The following is a 13,103-nucleotide window of genomic DNA, read 5'->3' as shown; positions in this document are numbered from 1 at the left end:
ATCTTGTCCGTTTGAGAAGGAGCTACTTGGCTAAATGTGAAATAAAATGCCTTACTGACCGAGGTGCAGTCTGAAATCTGCCATCCAATGGTTTGACTTATAGGGTGGACGTATGTGAACCTGCAACTGAACACTCAAAGACGGAGACATGAAGGAGTGAAGACAATAAAACAACATGTATAAAGTTGACTTTGAGTGGACAAATGCAGCAGTGTACAAATATTAAAGTCAAAGTCTCATTACAAGTTGTGCAAATATTTAATAATTTGTCTTGGTATGAAACAATTTTCAGTACAAATAAAATCCATTATTCTTTGGAACGGGCATAGTAGTGTGAGGACAAATTATGTCACGCCTCGAAAAAGTAAACCAGACAAGAAGGGTTTTAAAGCATTGACACACTTACAATCTCTCAGTACTGTACAATGAAATTAGAATATAACAGTGACATATGAATGTGAAATATTCCTGATTATAATTTAATCTAAGAGTGAAAGGAATGACAGAAAGGCAATTTTACGGTTTGAAAGAAACATTTCTGTTGTTGTTGTTCTGATTATGAAGAACTGTTATAAATGGCTGTTTCCCAGTCTGACCTTTCACTAAACCGTCAGTCATGGTTTAGCAAACATGAAGGCAGATTAGGTCTATTAGCATGGCCTAGTGGCTATACCTAGCCTTAGACCAACAGCAGACACATAACATCCTTTATTTTTATAGATAAGAACAAAAATAATAATGCTATCATGTTATGTCTTGGTGGAATAACATGTCCTTGTTGCTAGTATATTTAATAACCTTTTACAAACTACTCATTTTAAAAAGGTGAGCTGGGAACATAAAGGTCAGCTGCTGTTAGCTCAACTAGCTAGCTAATCCACAGGAGTGTTGCTAAGGCAAAAATAAATGAGTGTTGCTTAGATACCTGTCTTTTTTTTTTTTTTGCTACAGTCTGAAATTAAGGACCACTTGTTACAAACATTACTTATTTCGGGCAATAACTGCCACTGTAGTCAATGTAAACAATGTATGTAAAAAAGGGCAGCTTGACAGGAGCAGCAACAGTAGAAAGGAGACAGGATTTAGCTAATAATCAATTGCAATAAAATGGTCTGTATGCTTGTATAATATATAAATCTTAACATTGCACATCATCTATGTTGCTATACAGAGACATCATTGACATGATTTTCAACATTATGACTTTGAAGGCACATTGCGACAAAGATATTCACTAGCCTCTTTTCTTGGGATACTGGCATCAGTGGTAACTGAACATTAATAACTGTAAATAAATGTTTCTCTGTCCACTTTCATTCATGATCACTGGATGAAATGCTTCTTCACAAAGGCTGTGAGCTGATGGGGTGCTGCCTTTCATGAGACCAAACATGTTTGACAGTTGGTTGACACAGACTCTTTTGTCCCACTGCTGTAACCTCAGCATCATTCATTTAACTGTGTTTATCATTGATTGCAGCCTCATTCATACATTCAAAACCAATACACTGTTGTTAATCCTTTCTGCCTTACAGTTCAGAGTGTGAGGGCTGTGGTTACATTTCTTTTGGCATTTGTAAAATATTCTTACTTTAGCTTCTTGTTGATGTTCAATGATATGCAAACATTTGGTTTGAGAAAACAACAGGGAAAATGCTTGTCTTTTATATAGACATAAAGTTCAACATATCATCAGAAAGCAACCATAAACAACTGATTAAAAAAAAAATAGAATTCAATTTGAAGGTCAATGTTGAGGTATACTATGTGTTGTGCAATGGTTTTAGGGAATCATTTATTCCCTACACACTCCTGAGACATATTAAGATCAGCAGTACACTCCCAAAATTGAACTGGCGTGTTGTCCATGTCTGTTGAACGTCTGTCACGGTTGTTCCCTCATTTTGACCCCAGATCTTTTCATTTCATGGAGCCCAGAGTGGGTGGAGATGACATGATCAGTGCTACGAGTGTAGCGAATCAGTGTCACCACACATTTACACATTTATCATTGAAAAGTTTCAGATGTGATGCATTAGACATGGTTAATTGGTTATTTGATGTAGACACCACAAAAGCTTACATACCATTAGGCAGTGGCTCTGTGGGTGCAAAGTTAAGTCAAAATACATTGCAATGGCCTGCATCCAAACATTTTTTTTTTTTGTGAAAATTACACTCACTCAATTTTGGTTAAGGTATATTGCTGGTCTACTGTAAGTGACATGTGCCATGTTTTACTTGTGTGTTACACCTTCTCTGCTTCCTGGGACGTCTTCACAGACTGCAACGGCAGCTCATCTGAAGTGTCCACCGGGTTGTCGTAGCCCCGAGAGTCTTCTTCACCATGCTGGTGCCTCGCAAAATTCACAAAAACCTGGAATATCAACGAGGAGGAGGGAAATACTTAAGGGTAAAGGCAAGATAAACACCTTCGACTAAAATACACGCAGTAGTGATGGGCCTGCAGACATTTCTCTACCCATCTCATTTGAGCTCTTCCCCCACCCTCTGCCTCTAAAACAAACAAATATAGTGGTACAGACAACGGGGTGCATGTGAATGAGTTGCCAGACAAGGGCTATGAAGCATCAAGTAAGCGACTGGGCTCACACAGTGAATGTCAGTTTGACATCTTTGACCAGCTGAGAAAGAGAATAAAACAATCATTCTTCTCTCTGTGATGCCCATTTAATGTCAGAAGACATCAATCCGTTCATAAAAAGCTGTGTGTATTTCATTGTGCTGTAAACACTGCCGTAGTCCAGGCTTTTTTCTCTCTTATCATTAGCTGTCGGTTGCGGTAAAGCTACACACAGATTTTTACTCTGCAGACAAAAGCAACAAAGAGGATCATATAAAATGATAAGAGCATTGCTTTTTCATTAAAGGATTTTCAGTTGGCTGGATATGTGAATTACTAGACTGTATTTGAAATCTCAATGGTAAAAAAGAAAATAATAATAATAATAATAAAAAAAAGCATAAAGACCAATTCTATGCAACTCCAAATGAATTTTCATCGCAGCCCTAAATTAAATTGGACAGAAAATAAATACATGGGAATGTAAATGAACAGAAATAAACAATAGTGACTTTTCAGGGTTCAGTTTATGAGAAGCTCAGATAATAAAGACAGAGTAATAAAGATCCATTCTGTCTGTGTTTAAAGCTACAGTTTTTAATTAGTAAATATAATCTGTAGCCTTATGTTTTACTGTTAATTATGAAGAAAAAAAAAGTCGTATTAACATCTGTGAACTTCATTTTTTGAGCAAAGGAAACTGTGATGTATTTACTTTGTCATATATCTTTTTAAGTAAAAATGTGGACTGGAGGCATTTCATCACTTATGTATTAAGATATTATTATTTAGTCGTTATGAATTTACATTAAAACCTTTTTAAAAAAAAGTTTTCCTTATGAGAGGCAGAAGAGAAGATGGTTTCTACTCTAAAGTTCCTAAAGTATAAAGTTAGATCTAGAGGGCGATTATCTTATCTTAGCTTAGTTTAGATTATCTTGGAATATTTTAGTTTATCTTATCTTAAACAGGGGGAAACAGGTTGCCTGAGTCCTTAAGAAAAGTACATACATTTAGTGTACACATGAACATGCCACTTCTGATTTGTTTAATTGCGATTTTACAGGGGTTTACATACAGTAGTATAACCAATTCTACTTCACAAAGCCAGCAGCAGTGAGGTCTGTGTGGAGCTGTTTATCAGGAAGTAGTTGCGCCTAAATCAGAACTTAGTTAAAAGCTCAGACAAAGCCACACTGCTGCTCTCTCCCCTGTTTCCAGGTCTTCATGCTAAACTAAGCTGATCACCTCATGGCTTTACAGAATACATTGAATTCAGTGTCATTTTACACAAATACACCTTGAATGCATAAAATATTTTTCTCCTGGATGCAACACAGCACAAGTAAACCTACTCTAATCTACTGTCAGTGTTTGGAAGTGAAATGCCTTGCTCACAGGTAGTGGTAATGACAAATAGAAAGTGCTATTTTTTTTATAGGACTGAACTAAAAGACTCAAACTCAAACTCATCCTTATCCATATTATATAAACTTCCAGACATCAGAAGCAGATTATGGTTGTTAGTTCACTCTGAGGTATTCTGAGTATTCGCTACTTTATTCACTGCGTTTCCAAAACAAAAGCCAAAACAACCTTTTCTCCAATAAATAACACTGTTTGCTCAGCTATCACTTTGTTGGAACTGGCTTCCTCGGCTCATACAGCCGGTGGCTCGCTATACCTGGAGAATACCTGGGACTAAAGTAGGCTTCTGTTTGTGTGATGTCAGACCATCAGCAGTGTGTATCAAGGTCACAGTTGTCAAGGCATCTTATCAGGGGAGGATGAGAGAGAGGATAAGAATGACAGTAGCAACAAATACACCCTCTGCCCGTCTCTCCCGGCCTCTGACCCTGCCACTGGGTGATATTGGCTTGATGTGCTGAGACATGCAGAGCATTTTATATTCATAGTCAAGGCTGTATAATTTTGCAAAAAAAAAAAAAAAAAAATGATAAGCACTGTTGGTATTTGCCTCCCTAAAATTGCTTCGGTGGTGCAGTTGACAGCATTTTTTGACTGAGACAGCCGTGGTAAATTGATCTCCGGCTTTGTGATGTGATCTTCCTCGTAATGTACTTTCTGTATTTAGCCAGCCATCCATTCATGACCTGAGAGTCACGCACCAGTGCTACTGAGTGGCATTTTCTTAATAACAGATGGATACAGGCATTAATTACATTACTGAGGGTGCATTTGGGTGTTTATTTGACGCCCACTGAGGCAGAACAGAGGAGGTGAATGACTTGAAATCACCCAATTAAAGCAGAAGTAAGTGGAATGTTTGTGTTAATATAAGTCTTAAATAGTTGTATCTTCCAACAGCAATCACTTACATAGAGTGTTTGGTCTGAAACACGGGTCTGTCAGTCACTCTGCTCTGCTGTAAGCCCAGGAGAAAACTTTCCTTGTATCCTACAAGCTTTATCCAATGAGGAGAGAGAACGGCATAAAGGGGCGGTCCTCTCTGTGTGTGCAGCCAAAGGATGCGCGTGAATGTGGTGACGTAGGGACGAGGGCGGGGACTGCTAACGCCATCTGCTGACAAGAAGTTAGCCAAAACCACCGGATCGCTTACTTCTGCTTTAATTTTCAAAGGAGTCCTTGCACAATGTGAGATGACATATACACGTACGTACATACGGTTCACATGACCGTGTGAGTTGGAGTTGATTTTCAGAGGTGGGATACTGAAACTGACTAAACAACCAAACTTAAAGGATCCATCACCTGAAAATCACTTGTTTTCAGGTTATTGCATGTAGAACTCAATCTTCTGACATGTTTTCCGGGCAAAGAACTTCACTCTCGCCTCCTCCCCCTTGAATTCACCAGGAGAGGAAAAAAAACGCGACTTCTGATTGGGCTTCTCGTTAACGTCACCGAGAAGCCGAGGAGCAGGAGGGGGGTGGGGGGACTACCCCCCCGCACGCTGTACGCAGCAGCTGGCAGCGGTAGCTATAAAACAGGCAAAAAGCTGTTGTATTTCCTGCTGTAGCGCTGTTATTATGTCACTTTATTAAGTTTTAATATTTTTTGATGCGAGAAAGTAACCGTTTAGATCCAAATAACAGCTGTTTAGAAGTTCGCTCTGATGTTTTTCGGAGAGAGTGAAACTCCACCTGCGGAGCAACGACCGCGACATCACAGAGGCAGCAGCCGGTCTGCTGACGTGCTCGGCCGGCCACAACTACGTCGTCACCGCGGCGGACAAAACAATCGTTAATTAACTGACCCGCAGGCTTTTAGAGGTTTACCATCGGCTGGTTCACTTCTTTTTAGGATATAAATGCTGGTCTCATTGATGAAATCTAACAATTATGGCAGTTTGTTTGAATGAAAAGTGAAGCTTCCTGTGTGTACTGGACAGAGGAGTGGCGCTGCCTGGGGGCTCTGTATGAAATCACCACATTTACATCAATAAATACATGTTTTACAATGAACCGATCAGCCTGCATTACATTTTATTTATTTATATATCCACCTTTTTCTGAACGTCAAAAACGTAAGCCGGTTTTGCTCTTCCGGTGGAATTTTATATTTACGTTTCCATGGTTTCAGTAGTCGCGGTAAATGCATGGAATTTTTTTTTTTCAATGAAAATCTGTAAAACAACATTGCATATTTTTCTCGTGAGAGCAAAATTGGGTACACAAATAGGGATAAATAAAGGTGAATGTTGCATATTATTTCTCAAAAATGTGCATTTACGACCCTTTCAACACCTGAAACCAATATAAATACCAGGTGATGGATCCTTTAAATTACATAACATTATGTGACACTTTACATCAGTCATTCTTAAAGTTCTCATAAGTGGCAATTAACAGGCATGAGTTCATGTCCTTGAACCTCATTAGGCTTGAGTTATTAGAAAAGAGTTAGGTATTATTAGGCACCCTGTGAAGCCATACTAATTAATTTTTGGTCATTTGGGGGCTGTGCAACACTTATCCATATTATCCCTATATTAGGTTAATATGGCAAACACATCCAGCTACTATGTAGCAGGAGCAGATCTTAGAAATCTCATTTTGGGTTTCTGATGAATCTAACTTGAATTATTTACCTTTCTTCTATCTCTGTTTTAGTTTGGAAAAATAAATCTGTATCTTAAACTACTAAATCCTCCATGATGTTCAGCAACTAGTAGCTAACCTTGTCTGTTGTTGGAGTGGGTTTATCTATTTTATTTCATTTTTTGACTTTAAATACATGGCCTCTGCGGCTGGGGTGAATAAGAGCGTCTCGACTGAAACAAAGTACTGAAGTTTAGACACATAAAATAAATGTGTACCTCCTGCATGGTACATATTCAAATGACAATCAGATTGGCTTGTACAAGTAATATTATTCTCTGATGTCTTATGTATGAGCAATTGCTGACTTCCTACTGCAATATTTGTTAATTTATGGCATTTTAGTTCTTTGACCTTCATCTAACATCTCAAGTTTTTCCGGTTTCATGCAGCTCCTTACATCAGCTATTTCAACCAGAGAGTCAATTGTTTGGTTGGTCAGACCTGGGTTGTTACTGATTTGTCTAAAATCAGGAAGTAATAGGCATGAATTGAAAATAAAATATGAGAAGGTCAATTGAAGACAGATGTTCTCGAATGCCATAAAAATATTTTAACATGGTAACACAGACGAAGAATCACTCCACATTCTTTTAATGACATTGTATATAACAAAAGTAAAGAATTGGGCAAAATATGACTGTTGCCGTGGTGACAATGTGGAGCGTTGTCTCCACACTAAAAAGAAAAAATACTTCACATTCCTGCCACACAATCTACTTCTAAAAGGCAGTTTAGAAAGTCACATTTTCCTCTCAGATGCTCTGTCCGCTCTGCACTGTCTTGGCCATCAGCGTTAACGCTTGAACGCCAGGACTGTGTGAATCAATATTAATTGTAGTGCAAAGCGGGTGTTATACTATAGGTCAGGGCTCTTCTCTATAAATCATTGGCTGAAAGGTGACTGTTTAGGTCTCCACGGGTTCTCTAGTCCTCTCCCCCTCTGTTTGAATACTCTGATCTCTTGGTCCAAGTAAGATTTATTTATTACGTTTGATCTGGTAAATATTGACCAGCGCAGATGTGGGGCAAGCTGACGAAAAAGAAAACAGAAATTACGCAAGGTTAAAGGTGATAGTAAGAGTGAACACTGACGATCTCAGAAGCATAAACACAGTTTTGCTATTAAAAAAATTCCCTTGGGAGAAACCAAATTTGACTGTAACCCAGACTAAGTGAAATTATTTAGCTTTACATAAATTCCTGAGCTGTCATAGTGGAAGGCTCATCTCCCCCTAAAGGGCATATTTTACTTAAATAGTGCTGTAGAAAATGTTTTATCTCGAATTAGGGGTTATCCACAAGGGATTATGATGATAATGACATGCTTAACATCCCTGTAGTATTCTTCACATCACATTATTTGAATTAAATACAACAGTGCCACGGTGCAAATGAATGCACAGGCAATCACTCAGTCTCTTACTCACATCTCTGTCTGGTTTCTTTTTTTTTAAATCCTACAAGAGGGTCTTTTTCCCCTCACGGTGGAGTGGAGCGATGACCTTTCTGGACCCCTCCGAGGTCATCCTCACCTCCCACCTGGTCATCTGCTGCTGAGCTAATGGCAGGCTTGCAAGACCAGACACACTCACTCTCACCTCTGAGTGCCTGATGCAATCAGGTCCCCGCGGCCATTTCAAAAACACAAGGTGAAGCTGGACCATAACATGCTGGACTCGGTTTATCTCAGCAATCAGGACCAGCTAACGCACTTGGGATGGAATAAAATAAGGGCTTTGTCTGTCTGAGGAGAGCTTTGTGTGTGTGTGTGTGTGTGTATATATACATATTATATATATATATATATATATATATATATATATATATATATATATATATATATATATTCACATTATAAAATCTCAGTCTTGATCACTACTGGGATGTGGCGGCTGCATTATCTCAACTATACAAACCACAGTGTAGTCCTTGGTCAGTCTGACAGTCTAAATGGAAGGATACAATATGTAGTCAGTGATAGATCTTTAAATCTTATCCTGGACCTTGCAGACTTGCATTAACTGAGAGCACTTAAAATGCTGAATACATTGATTAATGACCTAATGATCCGCTAAACTGAGCTGTCAGTCTACAGAATTACAGTAGGACAATAGAAAATGGCCACAGGCACTCTCCAGTTGTGTCAGAGGAGAAATTTTCCAGTCTGATCGTGCACTTTTCTGCTTCTGTTCCGACTGAAACCGGTTCGGGCTGCTCTCGAGCATAATCACAAAATGACTGAACAACTCCACTTCCGTGCTCGGCTCTGCTTTTTTCGTCAAAATACAGAATGAACAACTTTCCCAACTAGATTTAGAGGGATAATATCACATATGGCTGAAGAGAGATGGGTCATCGCTGCATCTGCACCCAAGTTTCTTCTGTCTGTCTGTAAAGTCTGTGTAATTACTCATTAGAACCATGTTTTCCCAGCGAATAACTGCAGCTGTGCAAAGCGTGTGCACAAATAACAAAATAATGGAGACTGTGGGTAAAGCCTTGAAATTATGTTTTATATATTGATATATTTCTGATGGGGAGACAGAGATCAAGAGAACTGAATAAATATACTACTGGTTGGTTGTAATGGTAATAATGTGGACATTTTTAAAAGCAAACTAAAGAACTACCTTTTTAGTCTGGCATTTAACTGAATTTTATTATTTTTAGGGTTATAGCACTATTTATTTGCTTTTAATGTTTTATTAGATCTAAACTTAAATGTTATGTAGTATTTCCACTTGTATTCCTTTGAATTATTTATGTATTATACATATATTTATCTATTTTATTTATTTATTTTTATTTTATTTCATTCTATTTTTGGGTGTGTGAATGTCTTTCTATGTGTATAAATGTCCTCTCTGATTATTATTGTTCTTATCATGTAAAGCAGCTGCTTCCCGTATGAAAGTTCTCTACAAATAAAGTTTGATTCATTGATTAAATTAAGTTTCTACTATTAATCAATACGTTTCTCAGTCTAGTGGTGAAAATGGTAAAAAGAATGAGGTTAAAAGTCCTCACCTGGTCCAGAGTGGTCTGGGACACAGAGTAGTCCTCCACACCCAGTCTCTGCTGTTGGCTGGTGAACTGGCTGAAGATGGTGGACAGAGCTCCCTGTGCGTACGGCAGCTGATACTGCAGAGTGTTGTGATGCTTCTCTTTCAGGACGCTGCCCTGGAAGGTCTGCTGGACAAAGTCCTCCACCGGCCTCAGGGCAGGAGGAGAGCCACCGACCCTCACAATCACAGTGTAGCCGTCACCGAATCTAGAACGAGAGTCCTTACGTAAGCATTCAGTTGGACAAAGAAGAAAATAAAAGGTAGGCTATACATTAAAACAAACAGCAGCTTAGCTGGTCATATAAGTCACCGACCTCTTCCCTGATTATCACAAGCTGTGATGATAATTGGAGTGTGTGCTGTGAAAGAGGGTGAAGAGAAAGCAGGAGATGACAAAATTGAATTTGTCTCATATTTCCCCAGCCACTTCAAGCTTCCTTAATATGGTGAGCTGCAGGAACAGGTGAGTCACAAGCAAGCTGAGAGCAAAACAGCTTGAATTCAGAAAGACAACAAAGTTACAAGTCGAGGAATAAACTTTCCCACCTTGGTGAAATTTAAGGTTAATGCAGGTATCAGCACTTTTGCTAACCCTAACCTTTTGCGATACATTTCCAGCAAATACGTAGTATATTTAAGCAATATATCACGACAGGCCGTGGTATATGCTCATTATACCACGGCTAAGGGGCGTTGTTCGGCCCGACGCGAAGCGGAGGGACGACAACCCCCTTAGAGTGGTATAATGAGCATATACCACGGACTGGAGTGATATATTGCTTTTATAAAACGGTTACGAATAAAGGCAATATAAAAGAGGGATACGCAATCAATTTCATGTAGTTTTATTCAACCAGAAATACATATTATCCAATAAAATAGCCTCACTGTGAAAAAATAGTCCCACCTCTCCAGACGTTAGCTCCAAGTTAGCTCTGCAGCTCGTCTTTTCCTCCGCATTTTTTCAGGTGAAAGTCACTGCTCAATCCCCTCTACCATTGTTAACCCTCCCCGGAGGTGAAAGTCAACCTTAAACATGTGAATTCAACTACTTTAGTCCGTTTTTTAACATCGTAAAAACATCAGCTGTCTTTTGCTACGGACTGCAACAGTCCGTTGTCATGGATACATGACAACAACTTCCATTCATACCAGTCATACGTGCCTGACGCGGAGTGATAGCTACGCTGTGATAAGGTTTTAGAATAGTAGCCGTGGTATATGCTCAATATACCACGGCTAACAGCCAATCAGATCGCCGGATTTCACCTTTCCGTTTTATAAACAAGTATTAACACAAGAAAGCTGATATTGTATGAGACAAGAGTGCATTAGTTCAGAGGCCTCTGCATGGTAAAAGCACCTGACCCCAGAATAACTTCAATTTAAGTTTAAGTGAGGCGGCTTGAGGTCCTTCAACATCTGCAGGACTATGCTCAGTCTGTGGTAGCCAGTCATCCTCTATGCTGTGGTGTGCTGGGGCAGCAAGCCGAGGGGAGCGGACGCCAACAGACTCAACAGACTGATCCACAAGTCCAGCGACGTGGTTGGCAGTGGCGTCCCTAGGCTAAAACATTCGAGGCTAAAGCTTCGGATGCTTTTTAATTAGCCCCGAATATTAATTTTCAAAAAAAAAAAATTAAAAAAAAGTTTTTAATTTTTTAAAGATCACATCCTCAAACTACGGTTATCTTATGTTGATGCTTCGATAAAACAGTGTTTTTTTTGACAATACTTTGGCTTTAGCACGCAAGTGGTTAACACCTCCAGGTCGCACGTGACGTCATTCACCCAAAACAGCGGCGTCAGGCAGCAGGCACACTTGACAACAGGCAGGCTTGACAACAGCAAGCTGTTCAGCTGTCTTTGAGTAGTAGCAGCTGAAGTGTAACAAGATGTCACAAAAAAGTTTTCCATGTTTTTCCCCCCAAAGGTGGTCAGCAATCAAAGAGGTAATAGAAATTATGTAAAAATGTATAATTTCGAAAAGAGTGGAACTACTAGAGGGAAGTAGCTAACGTTAGCTAGCGAGCAGCTAGTTGATATTACATGGGAAAAAAACTATCTGTTATTATTAGCATCTGTCTGTAAATGCAATTGTAGTGTGTGAGAATTGTGTACCTAAAAATAATTAAGCTTGGGCTTCTTCTAGAGGGGAAAGTAGCTAAAGTTAATGTTAGGCTATAACGTCGAACCATCTTGTTTATTTTCTTTTTCATGCATGATAGCAGCTAGCTAGCAGACAGGGATCCTGCACAGCCTGCCTCTTTCACTGTAGCTGCTAATGTGTTAAATGGAAAAACAATGTGTTGTTACCTATATGTGGAGAATGTCTCTATGTCTAAAAATTTCAGCGTGCGCTCTGCGCGCATATCAGCTTAGCTCTTCTGGGCTAAGCCCCGGATGTGTCAAAATCCTAGAGACGCCCCTGGTAGTGGGGGAGAAGATGGACTCTCTGACGGTGGTGTCAGAGAGGAGAATGCTTCACAAGGTGAAAGCCATCCTGGACAATGTGTCCAAGCGATGGATTGTATTAAAAGTGCTGATTATAGCACAACAGAGGCTTTATTTTCTTAGGTGTCTGAAGAGGTATACGGCATGTCCACAAAAACTCTTATTAACTTTTACCGGTCCACAGTAGAAAGCATCTTGACCGGATGCATTATAGTATGGTTCGGCAATATTACAGCACAAGATTATAAACATCTAACAAGGATAGTAAAAACTGCGTCGAAAATAATAGGATCTCAACTACCGCAGTTACAAGACATCTACACTACCCGCAGGAAGAAAGCACTTAGCATTATGAAGGATGCTAGTCACCCAGCACATAACCTTTTTTCTCACTTACCATCAGGGAAGTGTCTACAGAGCATCAGAGCTCGGACCTCGCGCCTCAGAGACTGTTTTTATCCCCAGGCGGTCAGACTACTGAATAGTAGCTTTAAATGACTGTGAAGGCCGTGTGAATTATTGAATTATTGATTGATTGATTGATTGATTGATTGATTGATTGATTGATGTATTTATTGGGGCTTGATATTGTATAATGTCTGCTTTAAATGAGTGTGAATGATTGTGAATGTAGGAATGAATGAACGTGTAGGTCGCAGATCATTGATTGTTCGACTTATTTATTGATGTTTTTTATGGTACATGCTTGTTTTTTTTTACTGTCATTGTTTATATGATGCTACTGTTATCATTAGTTTTTATTTTCTTTATTGTTTACTTTTTAAGGGTTGAGAGTGAGCCAGGGCAGACTGCATTTCAATGCATTGACTGTACATTGTACTTTTTAATGTATATGACAAATAAACTTGAACTTGAACCCGCTCCATGACGTGTTGGTCAAACACAGGAGTTCTT

The 13,103-nt window shown here is 39.2% G+C and overlaps 1 protein-coding gene across 3 annotated transcripts in view; it reads right to left on the bottom strand.

Moving 5' to 3' along the window:
• Nucleotides 1-379: 379 nt before the first annotated feature.
• LOC311002053 (phospholipid-transporting ATPase ABCA1) overlaps nt 380-13,103 on the bottom strand; it is a 182,600-nt gene continuing 169,876 nt past the window's right edge. For all 3 annotated transcript variants that reach the window (XM_083993263.1, XM_083993262.1, XM_083993264.1), the window contains 2 exons: nt 9,697-9,940; nt 380-2,377 (listed from right to left, as the gene is read on the bottom strand). In XM_083993263.1, coding sequence (XP_083849389.1) covers nt 2,249-2,377; nt 9,697-9,940 — 373 coding nt within the window. In that variant the 3' untranslated portion in view covers nt 380-2,248. The remainder of the gene's footprint in view (nt 2,378-9,696; nt 9,941-13,103) is intronic.

Source organism: Trachurus trachurus (genome assembly GCF_905171665.1).
Source record: "Trachurus trachurus genome assembly, chromosome: 18".
NCBI classification, from domain to species: Eukaryota; Metazoa; Chordata; class Actinopteri; order Carangiformes; family Carangidae; genus Trachurus; species Trachurus trachurus.
The sequence above is the reverse complement of the archived record's forward strand: the minus strand, read 5'-3'. Positions and strand labels throughout refer to the sequence as shown.